This window comes from Athene noctua, chromosome Z (genome assembly GCF_965140245.1).
Source record: "Athene noctua chromosome Z, bAthNoc1.hap1.1, whole genome shotgun sequence".
NCBI classification, from domain to species: Eukaryota; Metazoa; Chordata; class Aves; order Strigiformes; family Strigidae; genus Athene; species Athene noctua.
The window spans coordinates 10204841-10218812 of record NC_134077.1 but is presented as its reverse complement, the minus strand read 5'-3'; the positions used below and the strand labels follow the sequence as shown (position 1 = coordinate 10218812).

At 65.7% G+C, this 13972-nt stretch overlaps 5 protein-coding genes across 8 annotated transcripts in view; 1 reads left to right on the top strand and 4 right to left on the bottom strand.

The window, feature by feature from the left end:
* The window catches only part of UBAP2 (ubiquitin associated protein 2), a 120251-nt gene that overhangs the window by 86770 nt on the left and 19509 nt on the right, over positions 1-13972 (top strand). The gene's annotated exons all lie outside the window — the stretch shown is intronic.
* On the bottom strand, positions 584-1535 carry LOC141974031 (interferon-like). Its single transcript, XM_074933284.1, has one exon. It carries the CDS (start codon positions 1356-1358, stop codon positions 783-785), a length of 576 nt encoding a protein of 191 aa, XP_074789385.1. The 5' UTR covers positions 1359-1535; the 3' UTR covers positions 584-782.
* LOC141974030 (interferon-like) lies at positions 3731-4878 on the bottom strand. Its single transcript, XM_074933283.1, has one exon. It carries the CDS (start codon positions 4865-4867, stop codon positions 4292-4294), a length of 576 nt encoding a protein of 191 aa, XP_074789384.1. The 5' UTR covers positions 4868-4878; the 3' UTR covers positions 3731-4291.
* On the bottom strand, positions 7760-9327 carry LOC141974032 (interferon-like). The gene has a single exon (XM_074933286.1). The coding sequence runs from the start codon at positions 8374-8376 to the stop codon at positions 7801-7803; it is 576 nt and encodes a 191-aa protein (XP_074789387.1). The 5' UTR covers positions 8377-9327; the 3' UTR covers positions 7760-7800.
* On the bottom strand, positions 11111-12017 carry LOC141973081 (interferon-like). Its single transcript, XM_074931197.1, has one exon. It carries the CDS (start codon positions 11883-11885, stop codon positions 11310-11312), a length of 576 nt encoding a protein of 191 aa, XP_074787298.1. The 5' UTR covers positions 11886-12017; the 3' UTR covers positions 11111-11309.

Below are 13972 nucleotides of genomic sequence, written 5' to 3'. Positions count from 1 at the left end.
CCCTGTTGCCCTGGGCGGGGGAGAAGGGCGAGGGACCGGCTGCGTGGGGCGAGTTCAAAGCCCGGCCCCATCTTTTTTCTAAGCCCCCTTCGAGGAGCGGAAGGCCGCTAGAAGGTCTCCTCGGAGCCTTGCTGTTGTGGAGGCTGAAGAAGCCCAGGTGCGTGAGGCTTTCCTTCCAGGAGAGGCATTGCAAGGCAGCGAGCCGTCCCGTTTGTGGCCCTGGTGTGGAGGCGCTCCAACAGGCCCCCGAGTCTTGGTTGGCGCGAGGAGAGCGGAGCTGATGGTGAGGCGGTGTGAGGCGGGCCGGCCGGTGGGGAACGCGGAGGAGACGAGGGCCAACGAGGCGGTAGCGCTGCCGCTGGCTGCACCCCGTGAGAGGTTTTGCCAAGAGGCTGAGGGCAGCGGCTCCTCGTTGGGGAAGCGTCAAAGAGAAGAGCGGGCGCGGGATGTGCGGAGCCCTGTTTGGAGCAGGGCTGGTAGGAGGTGTTGAGCGGCGGGGTGCCTTTCCCCCGCCCGCGCCACCCCCAGGGGCTCGTTCCTGTGCTGCTGAGACGAGAGGCGGAGGCGGGCTTTTTGCAAGAGGTCTTTATTTTGTGTGGAATAAATAGTGGAATAAATAGCTAAAACCCGTTGTGAAGATAAATAGAAGTTGTGGTGTAAGGGAAGGAGCGGTGCGTGGAGGGTGCGGGTGCCGGGCCGTCGTTGCCCCGGCGCCTGTCGTGGTGGGTGAGGGGCGGCGGTGGGGGTGCGTGGGGCCGTGCGGGTTGGTGGGGGCCGTTGGGCTAGTTGGGCATGGTGCGGGTGAGGTTGTGGAGGCCTTGGAAGGCGGCGCGAGCTTGGAGGCGGACGTGGTCCCAGGCGCAGGCGCTGTGGTGGTGGGTGCGGAGGAAGTGCTGGATGTCCCTGAAGAATTTGTCGAGGGGGAGCGTGAGGCTGCGGGGCCCTGGGCCTTGGGCGAGCGTGCCGTTGGCCGTCAGGCATTGGTGGAGCTGGTGGATGCGGTGCTGGAGGCTGTTGAGGAGGTGGTGTCGTGCCTGGGCGTCCCAGTGTTGGGGGGTGCTGGGGCTGCTGAGGGTGTGGAAGAGGTGCTGGAGGATGCGGAGGGCGTTGGCGGCGGCTTGCTGTGGGTGGCTGGTGTGGAGGAGGGTGTCGGGGAAGAGGGGCGCCTGGTGGGGGTGGCAGGGCTGTGTCGGGCTGGGAGCCATGGCCTGGAGGAGCTGTAGGCTGTCCCAGGGGAAGGTGTCGTGGCGGGGAGGCAGGAGGTGGCAGGCGAAGGCGGTGGCGAGAGCCGTCAGGAGGAGCAGGAGCGGCGGGGCGCCGGGGCGCAGGCGGGGCTGTGGGGTTGCGGGCGCAGCCATGGTGGGGCCGTGGGCTGTGCGGGCGGGCGCTGTGCTTGGGGTGCTGCCGGGTGGCCGGCTTTATGTGGTGCGGCGGCTTTCCCTCGCTCGCTTTCTGGTGGCAGCGAGTTTCCGGCTGTGGTTTTCAGTTTTGGCTGGTGGCCTGCGGTGGTGTCGGGGAAGTGCGTTGGTGGGGTGGGCGCGCGTGGGGAGGGCGGTGGCGGTGCTTTGCCGGGGCTGCGTCGGGGGCAGGTCGGCTGTAGTGGTTGAGTGGGGGATGCGAAAGCGCGCGCTGGGGCAGAGCCCCTGGGGGCAGCTGTGGCGGGGAGGTGTGTGCGGGTTTCCCTGTGAAGGGGCTGCGGCTGAAGTTTCCCTTCCTGCCCGAGTGCGCCTTGCGCCCCGTGCTGGCCTGTGGCGCGTTTTCCTTTCGCCTTTGTTTTCATCTTGTCTGGTCTTTCCTTTTCGTGTTGGGCAGGGTTGTGAAGTGATGTCACTCGGCAGAGCCTGGGCAGCCCCCTCTGGGAGCGAGGGCCTGGGGGTGGCGGCGGCGCATGGCGAGGAGGTGCCTGTGGGTGCAGGCCCCTGAGCGGTGGCTGTGTTGGTGGCTGGAGCTGCCGCAGCTGGGGTGTTGATGGGAACGGGCAAGAAAGGCCGGAGGCTAGGCTTGCGGAAGGAAGAAGGAAGAGGAGCAAGGGAAGGGTCGTTCTCGGTGCTGCTCCCGCCGGGGCGTTGGGACCGCGGCTGTGGTGCCACGCGCGTGGCCCCGGAGCAGGGGTCGTCGGGTGTTTTGTCTGCCTCCTTGGCTGAGCGTGCTGGAGAGCAAAGAAGAAGATGTCTGCCGTCAGCCAAGGAAGGGCCTTGGGTTTGGGATGGCCTGGGCCCCTCGACGAGGGGTGTCCCGGAGTCGTGCGGAGGTGGCGCCGAGCCAGCCGATGGAGTTGTCGAGCTCTAGAGGGAGCAGGGAGGAGGCGGAGGTTGCGCTCACCCAGGTTTTGGGGTGCCCGGGAAGAGCAGGGATGGTGTTGTGTTGTTGTGAGAGAGGCCGCCGTGTGTTTTCTGGGAGCTTTTGGAGCCGGGGCAAGAAATGGGAGTGTGGTGGCGGCGGCGGCCGTGGTGTGTGGCCAGGCGCCGTTGTGTTGGTGGGTGCCGTGCCTGGGGCGTTGGCACGCGCGTGCTGATTCGGCGTCCCTGGGTGCCGTCAGTACAGGAGGTAGGCTGGTGTTGGGAGGTGGGAGGCTGGAGCTTGTTCGCACGGCCTTAGAAGAGCTGGTGCTGCAAGGTGTGTTGGAGCAAGCGGCGCAAGGCGAGAGTTGTCGCGAGAAATGGCTGACGCGGGCAGGGGAGCCCAGGCCAGCCTAGTCAAAGGGATCTGTGCCGGGCCTGTCCTCGGTGGAGGCCTTGCCGGCTTTGGGTTGAGTGGGACCGTGAAAGGTGTTGCGGTCCAAGCCCCGCGGACGCGAGCAGGGCCGTCTTGGTCTGGCTCAGGTCTCTGGGAGCCCCGTCCAAGGTGACGGTGAAAGTTTGCCGCCGTGGGGCAGCTCCCGGCTCTCGGGGCAAGCTGCTGCAGCGTTTGAGGAGCAGGCTGGTGGTAGAAGACGTCTCGCTGCTTGTATCTGGTGTGAATCTGGGCTCTGTGAGTTGCAAGCCATCAGCCCTGGTCCTGCTGGCAGAGTCCCCGTGGCAAAGTCTGTGCCCAGCTGTCCTGGTTTTGGCTGTCAGGAGAGGCTCTGTCCCGGGTCTTGAGCTGGGAGAGAGCATCTCCGGAGCGCCCGAGGCAAATGTGGCATGTGGGCTTTGGCAGGTGGGGTTTGGGCCAGGGTAGATGGGAGGGAGTTGCCTTTCTTTGAGGTGGGAGGAGGCGCAGTTGGAGGGCCGGGCCGGGCCGGGCCGGGTTTGGCCCTTGGGGTGTTCCATCTCCTGTGACGTCACGGTCAGGATATAAAGGTGGCGGGTTTTCTCTGGCTTCTGGTCGTGACGGCGGCATCTTTGTTGGGTCGGGGTCGGGATGGGGATGGCAGCCGGGGGCGGGCTGCGTATCGTTGGTCGGGTGGTGAGCGAGCGCATTGTGCGTTACCCGTTTGGACTTTGCGTTACTGTTTTGCTCTGTTGCAGTCGCTAAAGTGTTTGTTTTTTTCTTTTCAAGCCACGGGGTTTTTTTTCTGGTTGTAACTCCCCTGTTGCCCTGGGCGGGGGAGAAGGGCGAGGGACCGGCTGCGTGGGGCGAGTTCAAAGCCCGGCCCCATCTTTTTTCTAAGCCCCCTTCGAGGAGCGGAAGGCCGCTAGAAGGTCTCCTCGGAGCCTTGCTGTTGTGGAGGCTGAAGAAGCCCAGGTGCGTGAGGCTTTCCTTCCAGGAGAGGCATTGCAAGGCAGCGAGCCGTCCCATTTGTGGCCCTGGTGTGGAGGCGCTCCAACAGGCCCCCGAGTCTTGGTTGGCGCGAGGAGAGCGGAGCTGATGGTGAGGCGGTGTGAGGCGGGCCGGCCGGTGGGGAACGCGGAGGAGACGAGGGCCAACGAGGCGGTAGCGCTGCCGCTGGCTGCACCCCGTGAGAGGTTTTGCCAAGAGGCTGAGGGCAGCGGCTCCTCGTTGGGGAAGCGTCAAAGAGAAGAGCGGGCGCGGGATGTGCGGAGCCCTGTTTGGAGCAGGGCTGGTAGGAGGTGTTGAGCGGCGGGGTGCCTTTCCCCCGCCCGCGCCACCCCCAGGGGCTCGTTCCTGTGCTGCTGAGACGAGAGGCGGAGGCGGGCTTTTTGCAAGAGGTCTTTATTTTGTGTGGAATAAATAGTGGAATAAATAGCTAAAACCCGTTGTGAAGATAAATAGAAGTTGTGGTGTAAGGGAAGGAGCGGTGCGTGGAGGGTGCGGGTGCCGGGCCGTCGTTGCCCCGGCGCCTGTCGTGGTGGGTGAGGGGCGGCGGTGGGGGTGCGTGGGGCCGTGCGGGTTGGTGGGGGCCGTTGGGCTAGTTGGGCATGGTGCGGGTGAGGTTGTGGAGGCCTTGGAAGGCGGCGCGAGCTTGGAGGCGGACGTGGTCCCAGGCGCAGGCGCTGTGGTGGTGGGTGCGGAGGAAGTGCTGGATGTCCCTGAAGAATTTGTCGAGGGGGAGCGTGAGGCTGCGGGGCCCTGGGCCTTGGGCGAGCGTGCCGTTGGCCGTCAGGCATTGGTGGAGCTGGTGGATGCGGTGCTGGAGGCTGTTGAGGAGGTGGTGTCGTGCCTGGGCGTCCCAGTGTTGGGGGGTGCTGGGGCTGCTGAGGGTGTGGAAGAGGTGCTGGAGGATGCGGAGGGCGTTGGCGGCGGCTTGCTGTGGGTGGCTGGTGTGGAGGAGGGTGTCGGGGAAGAGGGGCGCCTGGTGGGGGTGGCAGGGCTGTGTCGGGCTGGGAGCCATGGCCTGGAGGAGCTGTAGGCTGTCCCAGGGGAAGGTGTCGTGGCGGGGAGGCAGGAGGTGGCAGGCGAAGGCGGTGGCGAGAGCCGTCAGGAGGAGCAGGAGCGGCGGGGCGCCGGGGCGCAGGCGGGGCTGTGGGGTTGCGGGCGCAGCCATGGTGGGGCCGTGGGCTGTGCGGGCGGGCGCTGTGCTTGGGGTGCTGCCGGGTGGCCGGCTTTATGTGGTGCGGCGGCTTTCCCTCGCTCGCTTTCTGGTGGCAGCGAGTTTCCGGCTGTGGTTTTCAGTTTTGGCTGGTGGCCTGCGGTGGTGTCGGGGAAGTGCGTTGGTGGGGTGGGCGCGCGTGGGGAGGGCGGTGGCGGTGCTTTGCCGGGGCTGCGTCGGGGGCAGGTCGGCTGTAGTGGTTGAGTGGGGGATGCGAAAGCGCGCGCTGGGGCAGAGCCCCTGGGGGCAGCTGTGGCGGGGAGGTGTGTGCGGGTTTCCCTGTGAAGGGGCTGCGGCTGAAGTTTCCCTTCCTGCCCGAGTGCGCCTTGCGCCCCGTGCTGGCCTGTGGCGCGTTTTCCTTTCGCCTTTGTTTTCATCTTGTCTGGTCTTTCCTTTTCGTGTTGGGCAGGGTTGTGAAGTGATGTCACTCGGCAGAGCCTGGGCAGCCCCCTCTGGGAGCGAGGGCCTGGGGGTGGCGGCGGCGCATGGCGAGGAGGTGCCTGTGGGTGCAGGCCCCTGAGCGGTGGCTGTGTTGGTGGCTGGAGCTGCCGCAGCTGGGGTGTTGATGGGAACGGGCAAGAAAGGCCGGAGGCTAGGCTTGCGGAAGGAAGAAGGAAGAGGAGCAAGGGAAGGGTCGTTCTCGGTGCTGCTCCCGCCGGGGCGTTGGGACCGCGGCTGTGGTGCCACGCGCGTGGCCCCGGAGCAGGGGTCGTCGGGTGTTTTGTCTGCCTCCTTGGCTGAGCGTGCTGGAGAGCAAAGAAGAAGATGTCTGCCGTCAGCCAAGGAAGGGCCTTGGGTTTGGGATGGCCTGGGCCCCTCGACGAGGGGTGTCCCGGAGTCGTGCGGAGGTGGCGCCGAGCCAGCCGATGGAGTTGTCGAGCTCTAGAGGGAGCAGGGAGGAGGCGGAGGTTGCGCTCGCCCAGGTTTTGGGGTGCCCGGGAAGAGCAGGGATGGTGTTGTGTTGTTGTGAGAGAGGCCGCCGTGTGTTTTCTGGGAGTTTTTGGAGCCGGGGCAAGAAATGGGAGTGTGGTGGCGGCGGCGGCCGTGGTGTGTGGCCAGGCGCCGTTGTGTTGGTGGGTGCCGTGCCTGGGGCGTTGGCACGCGCGTGCTGATTCGGCGTCCCTGGGTGCCGTCAGTACAGGAGGTAGGCTGGTGTTGGGAGGTGGGAGGCTGGAGCTTGTTCGCACGGCCTTAGAAGAGCTGGTGCTGCAAGGTGTGTTGGAGCAAGCGGCGCAAGGCGAGAGTTGTCGCGAGAAATGGCTGACGCGGGCAGGGGAGCCCAGGCCAGCCTAGTCAAAGGGATCTGTGCCGGGCCTGTCCTCGGTGGAGGCCTTGCCGGCTTTGGGTTGAGTGGGACCGTGAAAGGTGTTGCGGTCCAAGCCCCGCGGACGCGAGCAGGGCCGTCTTGGTCTGGCTCAGGTCTCTGGGAGCCCCGTCCAAGGTGACGGTGAAAGTTTGCCGCCGTGGGGCAGCTCCCGGCTCTCGGGGCAAGCTGCTGCAGCGTTTGAGGAGCAGGCTGGTGGTAGAAGACGTCTCGCTGCTTGTATCTGGTGTGAATCTGGGCTCTGTGAGTTGCAAGCCATCAGCCCTGGTCCTGCTGGCAGAGTCCCCGTGGCAAAGTCTGTGCCCAGCTGTCCTGGTTTTGGCTGTCAGGAGAGGCTCTGTCCCGGGTCTTGAGCTGGGAGAGAGCATCTCCGGAGCGCCCGAGGCAAATGTGGCATGTGGGCTTTGGCAGGTGGGGTTTGGGCCAGGGTAGATGGGAGGGAGTTGCCTTTCTTTGAGGTGGGAGGAGGCGCAGTTGGAGGGCCGGGCCGGGCCGGGCCGGGTTTGGCCCTTGGGGTGTTCCATCTCCTGTGACGTCACGGTCAGGATATAAAGGTGGCGGGTTTTCTCTGGCTTCTGGTCGTGACGGCGGCATCTTTGTTGGGTCGGGGTCGGGATGGGGATGGCAGCCGGGGGCGGGCTGCGTATCGTTGGTCGGGTGGTGAGCGAGCGCATTGTGCGTTACCCGTTTGGACTTTGCGTTACTGTTTTGCTCTGTTGCAGTCGCTAAAGTGTTTGTTTTTTTCTTTTCAAGCCACGGGGTTTTTTTTCTGGTTGTAACTCCCCTGTTGCCCTGGGCGGGGGAGAAGGGCGAGGGACCGGCTGCGTGGGGCGAGTTCAAAGCCCGGCCCCATCTTTTTTCTAAGCCCCCTTCGAGGAGCGGAAGGCCGCTAGAAGGTCTCCTCGGAGCCTTGCTGTTGTGGAGGCTGAAGAAGCCCAGGTGCGTGAGGCTTTCCTTCCAGGAGAGGCATTGCAAGGCAGCGAGCCGTCCCGTTTGTGGCCCTGGTGTGGAGGCGCTCCAACAGGCCCCCGAGTCTTGGTTGGCGCGAGGAGAGCGGAGCTGATGGTGAGGCGGTGTGAGGCGGGCCGGCCGGTGGGGAACGCGGAGGAGACGAGGGCCAACGAGGCGGTAGCGCTGCCGCTGGCTGCACCCCGTGAGAGGTTTTGCCAAGAGGCTGAGGGCAGCGGCTCCTCGTTGGGGAAGCGTCAAAGAGAAGAGCGGGCGCGGGATGTGCGGAGCCCTGTTTGGAGCAGGGCTGGTAGGAGGTGTTGAGCGGCGGGGTGCCTTTCCCCCGCCCGCGCCACCCCCAGGGGCTCGTTCCTGTGCTGCTGAGACGAGAGGCGGAGGCGGGCTTTTTGCAAGAGGTCTTTATTTTGTGTGGAATAAATAGTGGAATAAATAGCTAAAACCCGTTGTGAAGATAAATAGAAGTTGTGGTGTAAGGGAAGGAGCGGTGCGTGGAGGGTGCGGGTGCCGGGCCGTCGTTGCCCCGGCGCCTGTCGTGGTGGGTGAGGGGCGGCGGTGGGGGTGCGTGGGGCCGTGCGGGTTGGTGGGGGCCGTTGGGCTAGTTGGGCATGGTGCGGGTGAGGTTGTGGAGGCCTTGGAAGGCGGCGCGAGCTTGGAGGCGGACGTGGTCCCAGGCGCAGGCGCTGTGGTGGTGGGTGCGGAGGAAGTGCTGGATGTCCCTGAAGAATTTGTCGAGGGGGAGCGTGAGGCTGCGGGGCCCTGGGCCTTGGGCGAGCGTGCCGTTGGCCGTCAGGCATTGGTGGAGCTGGTGGATGCGGTGCTGGAGGCTGTTGAGGAGGTGGTGTCGTGCCTGGGCGTCCCAGTGTTGGGGGGTGCTGGGGCTGCTGAGGGTGTGGAAGAGGTGCTGGAGGATGCGGAGGGCGTTGGCGGCGGCTTGCTGTGGGTGGCTGGTGTGGAGGAGGGTGTCGGGGAAGAGGGGCGCCTGGTGGGGGTGGCAGGGCTGTGTCGGGCTGGGAGCCATGGCCTGGAGGAGCTGTAGGCTGTCCCAGGGGAAGGTGTCGTGGCGGGGAGGCAGGAGGTGGCAGGCGAAGGCGGTGGCGAGAGCCGTCAGGAGGAGCAGGAGCGGCGGGGCGCCGGGGCGCAGGCGGGGCTGTGGGGTTGCGGGCGCAGCCATGGTGGGGCCGTGGGCTGTGCGGGCGGGCGCTGTGCTTGGGGTGCTGCCGGGTGGCCGGCTTTATGTGGTGCGGCGGCTTTCCCTCGCTCGCTTTCTGGTGGCAGCGAGTTTCCGGCTGTGGTTTTCAGTTTTGGCTGGTGGCCTGCGGTGGTGTCGGGGAAGTGCGTTGGTGGGGTGGGCGCGCGTGGGGAGGGCGGTGGCGGTGCTTTGCCGGGGCTGCGTCGGGGGCAGGTCGGCTGTAGTGGTTGAGTGGGGGATGCGAAAGCGCGCGCTGGGGCAGAGCCCCTGGGGGCAGCTGTGGCGGGGAGGTGTGTGCGGGTTTCCCTGTGAAGGGGCTGCGGCTGAAGTTTCCCTTCCTGCCCGAGTGCGCCTTGCGCCCCGTGCTGGCCTGTGGCGCGTTTTCCTTTCGCCTTTGTTTTCATCTTGTCTGGTCTTTCCTTTTCGTGTTGGGCAGGGTTGTGAAGTGATGTCACTCGGCAGAGCCTGGGCAGCCCCCTCTGGGAGCGAGGGCCTGGGGGTGGCGGCGGCGCATGGCGAGGAGGTGCCTGTGGGTGCAGGCCCCTGAGCGGTGGCTGTGTTGGTGGCTGGAGCTGCCGCAGCTGGGGTGTTGATGGGAACGGGCAAGAAAGGCCGGAGGCTAGGCTTGCGGAAGGAAGAAGGAAGAGGAGCAAGGGAAGGGTCGTTCTCGGTGCTGCTCCCGCCGGGGCGTTGGGACCGCGGCTGTGGTGCCACGCGCGTGGCCCCGGAGCAGGGGTCGTCGGGTGTTTTGTCTGCCTCCTTGGCTGAGCGTGCTGGAGAGCAAAGAAGAAGATGTCTGCCGTCAGCCAAGGAAGGGCCTTGGGTTTGGGATGGCCTGGGCCCCTCGACGAGGGGTGTCCCGGAGTCGTGCGGAGGTGGCGCCGAGCCAGCCGATGGAGTTGTCGAGCTCTAGAGGGAGCAGGGAGGAGGCGGAGGTTGCGCTCGCCCAGGTTTTGGAGTGCCCGGGAAGAGCAGGGATGGTGTTGTGTTGTTGTGAGAGAGGCCGCCGTGTGTTTTCTGGGAGTTTTTGGAGCCGGGGCAAGAAATGGGAGTGTGGTGGCGGCGGCGGCCGTGGTGTGTGGCCAGGCGCCGTTGTGTTGGTGGGTGCCGTGCCTGGGGCGTTGGCACGCGCGTGCTGATTCGGCGTCCCTGGGTGCCGTCAGTACAGGAGGTAGGCTGGTGTTGGGAGGTGGGAGGCTGGAGCTTGTTCGCACGGCCTTAGAAGAGCTGGTGCTGCAAGGTGTGTTGGAGCAAGCGGCGCAAGGCGAGAGTTGTCGCGAGAAATGGCTGACGCGGGCAGGGGAGCCCAGGCCAGCCTAGTCAAAGGGATCTGTGCCGGGCCTGTCCTCGGTGGAGGCCTTGCCGGCTTTGGGTTGAGTGGGACCGTGAAAGGTGTTGCGGTCCAAGCCCCGCGGACGCGAGCAGGGCCGTCTTGGTCTGGCTCAGGTCTCTGGGAGCCCCGTCCAAGGTGACGGTGAAAGTTTGCCGCCGTGGGGCAGCTCCCGGCTCTCGGGGCAAGCTGCTGCAGCGTTTGAGGAGCAGGCTGGTGGTAGAAGACGTCTCGCTGCTTGTATCTGGTGTGAATCTGGGCTCTGTGAGTTGCAAGCCATCAGCCCTGGTCCTGCTGGCAGAGTCCCCGTGGCAAAGTCTGTGCCCAGCTGTCCTGGTTTTGGCTGTCAGGAGAGGCTCTGTCCCGGGTCTTGAGCTGGGAGAGAGCATCTCCGGAGCGCCCGAGGCAAATGTGGCATGTGGGCTTTGGCAGGTGGGGTTTGGGCCAGGGTAGATGGGAGGGAGTTGCCTTTCTTTGAGGTGGGAGGAGGCGCAGTTGGAGGGCCGGGCCGGGCCGGGCCGGGTTTGGCCCTTGGGGTGTTCCATCTCCTGTGACGTCACGGTCAGGATATAAAGGTGGCGGGTTTTCTCTGGCTTCTGGTCGTGACGGCGGCATCTTTGTTGGGTCGGGGTCGGGATGGGGATGGCAGCCGGGGGCGGGCTGCGTATCGTTGGTCGGGTGGTGAGCGAGCGCATTGTGCGTTACCCGTTTGGACTTTGCGTTACTGTTTTGCTCTGTTGCAGTCGCTAAAGTGTTTGTTTTTTTCTTTTCAAGCCACGGGGTTTTTTTTCTGGTTGTAACTCCCCTGTTGCCCTGGGCGGGGGAGAAGGGCGAGGGACCGGCTGCGTGGGGCGAGTTCAAAGCCCGGCCCCATCTTTTTTCTAAGCCCCCTTCGAGGAGCGGAAGGCCGCTAGAAGGTCTCCTCGGAGCCTTGCTGTTGTGGAGGCTGAAGAAGCCCAGGTGCGTGAGGCTTTCCTTCCAGGAGAGGCATTGCAAGGCAGCGAGCCGTCCCGTTTGTGGCCCTGGTGTGGAGGCGCTCCAACAGGCCCCCGAGTCTTGGTTGGCGCGAGGAGAGCGGAGCTGATGGTGAGGCGGTGTGAGGCGGGCCGGCCGGTGGGGAACGCGGAGGAGACGAGGGCCAACGAGGCGGTAGCGCTGCCGCTGGCTGCACCCCGTGAGAGGTTTTGCCAAGAGGCTGAGGGCAGCGGCTCCTCGTTGGGGAAGCGTCAAAGAGAAGAGCGGGCGCGGGATGTGCGGAGCCCTGTTTGGAGCAGGGCTGGTAGGAGGTGTTGAGCGGCGGGGTGCCTTTCCCCCGCCCGCGCCACCCCCAGGGGCTCGTTCCTGTGCTGCTGAGACGAGAGGCGGAGGCGGGCTTTTTGCAAGAGGTCTTTATTTTGTGTGGAATAAATAGTGGAATAAATAGCTAAAACCCGTTGTGAAGATAAATAGAAGTTGTGGTGTAAGGGAAGGAGCGGTGCGTGGAGGGTGCGGGTGCCGGGCCGTCGTTGCCCCGGCGCCTGTCGTGGTGGGTGAGGGGCGGCGGTGGGGGTGCGTGGGGCCGTGCGGGTTGGTGGGGGCCGTTGGGCTAGTTGGGCATGGTGCGGGTGAGGTTGTGGAGGCCTTGGAAGGCGGCGCGAGCTTGGAGGCGGACGTGGTCCCAGGCGCAGGCGCTGTGGTGGTGGGTGCGGAGGAAGTGCTGGATGTCCCTGAAGAATTTGTCGAGGGGGAGCGTGAGGCTGCGGGGCCCTGGGCCTTGGGCGAGCGTGCCGTTGGCCGTCAGGCATTGGTGGAGCTGGTGGATGCGGTGCTGGAGGCTGTTGAGGAGGTGGTGTCGTGCCTGGGCGTCCCAGTGTTGGGGGGTGCTGGGGCTGCTGAGGGTGTGGAAGAGGTGCTGGAGGATGCGGAGGGCGTTGGCGGCGGCTTGCTGTGGGTGGCTGGTGTGGAGGAGGGTGTCGGGGAAGAGGGGCGCCTGGTGGGGGTGGCAGGGCTGTGTCGGGCTGGGAGCCATGGCCTGGAGGAGCTGTAGGCTGTCCCAGGGGAAGGTGTCGTGGCGGGGAGGCAGGAGGTGGCAGGCGAAGGCGGTGGCGAGAGCCGTCAGGAGGAGCAGGAGCGGCGGGGCGCCGGGGCGCAGGCGGGGCTGTGGGGTTGCGGGCGCAGCCATGGTGGGGCCGTGGGCTGTGCGGGCGGGCGCTGTGCTTGGGGTGCTGCCGGGTGGCCGGCTTTATGTGGTGCGGCGGCTTTCCCTCGCTCGCTTTCTGGTGGCAGCGAGTTTCCGGCTGTGGTTTTCAGTTTTGGCTGGTGGCCTGCGGTGGTGTCGGGGAAGTGCGTTGGTGGGGTGGGCGCGCGTGGGGAGGGCGGTGGCGGTGCTTTGCCGGGGCTGCGTCGGGGGCAGGTCGGCTGTAGTGGTTGAGTGGGGGATGCGAAAGCGCGCGCTGGGGCAGAGCCCCTGGGGGCAGCTGTGGCGGGGAGGTGTGTGCGGGTTTCCCTGTGAAGGGGCTGCGGCTGAAGTTTCCCTTCCTGCCCGAGTGCGCCTTGCGCCCCGTGCTGGCCTGTGGCGCGTTTTCCTTTCGCCTTTGTTTTCATCTTGTCTGGTCTTTCCTTTTCGTGTTGGGCAGGGTTGTGAAGTGATGTCACTCGGCAGAGCCTGGGCAGCCCCCTCTGGGAGCGAGGGCCTGGGGGTGGCGGCGGCGCATGGCGAGGAGGTGCCTGTGGGTGCAGGCCCCTGAGCGGTGGCTGTGTTGGTGGCTGGAGCTGCCGCAGCTGGGGTGTTGATGGGAACGGGCAAGAAAGGCCGGAGGCTAGGCTTGCGGAAGGAAGAAGGAAGAGGAGCAAGGGAAGGGTCGTTCTCGGTGCTGCTCCCGCCGGGGCGTTGGGACCGCGGCTGTGGTGCCACGCGCGTGGCCCCGGAGCAGGGGTCGTCGGGTGTTTTGTCTGCCTCCTTGGCTGAGCGTGCTGGAGAGCAAAGAAGAAGATGTCTGCCGTCAGCCAAGGAAGGGCCTTGGGTTTGGGATGGCCTGGGCCCCTCGACGAGGGGTGTCCCGGAGTCGTGCGGAGGTGGCGCCGAGCCAGCCGATGGAGTTGTCGAGCTCTAGAGGGAGCAGGGAGGAGGCGGAGGTTGCGCTCGCCCAGGTTTTGGGGTGCCCGGGAAGAGCAGGGATGGTGTTGTGTTGTTGTGAGAGAGGCCGCCGTGTGTTTTCTGGGAGTTTTTGGAGCCGGGGCAAGAAATGGGAGTGTGGTGGCGGCGGCGGCCGTGGTGTGTGGCCAGGCGCCGTTGTGTTGGTGGGTGCCGTGCCTGGGGCGTTGGCACGCGCGTGCTGATTCGGCGTCCCTGGGTGCCGTCAGTACAGGAGGTAGGCTGGTGTTGGGAGGTGGGAGGCTGGAGCTTGTTCGCACGGCCTTAGAAGAGCTGGTGCTGCAAGGTGTGTTGGAGCAAGCGGCGCAAGGCGAGAGTTGTCGCGAGAAATGGCTGACGCGGGCAGGGGAGCCCAGGCCAGCCTAGTCAAAGGGATCTGTGCCGGGCCTGTCCTCGGTGGAGGCCTTGCCGGCTTTGGGTTGAGTGGGACCGTGAAAGGTGTTGCGGTCCAAGCCCCGCGGACGCGAGCAGGGCCGTCTTGGTCTGGCTCAGGTCTCTGGGAGCCCCGTCCAAGGTGACGGTGAAAGTTTGCCGCCGTGGGGCAGCTCCCGGCTCTCGGGGCAAGCTGCTGCAGCGTTTGAGGAGCAGGCTGGTGGTAGAAGACGTCTCGCTGCTTGTATCTGGTGTGAATCTGGGCTCTGTGAGTTGCAAGCCATCAGCCCTGGTCCTGCTGGCAGAGTCCCCGTGGCAAAGTCTGTGCCCAGCTGTCCTGGTTTTGGCTGTCAGGAGAGGCTCTGTCCCGGGTCTTGAGCTGGGAGAGAGCATCTCCGGAGCGCCCGAGGCAAATGTGGCATGTGGGCTTTGGCAGGTGGGGTTTGGGCCAGGGTAGATGGGAGGGAGTTGCCTTTCTTTGAGGTGGGAGGAGGCGCAGTTGGAGGGCCGGGCCGGGCCGGGCCGGGTTTGGCCCTTGGGGTGTTCCATCTCCTGTGACGTCACGGTCAGGATATAAAGGTGGCGGGTTTTCTCTGGCTTCTGGTCGTGACGGCGGCATCTTTGTTGGGTCGGGGTCGGGATGGGGATGGCAGCCGGGGGCGGGCTGCGTATCGTTGGTCGGGTGGTGAGCGAGCGCATTGTGCGTTACCCGTTTGGACTTTGCGTTACTGTTTTGCTCTGTT

Coding starts and splice junctions, on each gene's coding strand:
- LOC141974031 (XM_074933284.1), bottom strand. CDS start 1,358: ATGGCTGCGCCCGCAACCCCACAGCCCCGCCTGCGCCCCGGCGCCCCG.
- LOC141974030 (XM_074933283.1), bottom strand. CDS start 4,867: ATGGCTGCGCCCGCAACCCCACAGCCCCGCCTGCGCCCCGGCGCCCCG.
- LOC141974032 (XM_074933286.1), bottom strand. CDS start 8,376: ATGGCTGCGCCCGCAACCCCACAGCCCCGCCTGCGCCCCGGCGCCCCG.
- LOC141973081 (XM_074931197.1), bottom strand. CDS start 11,885: ATGGCTGCGCCCGCAACCCCACAGCCCCGCCTGCGCCCCGGCGCCCCG.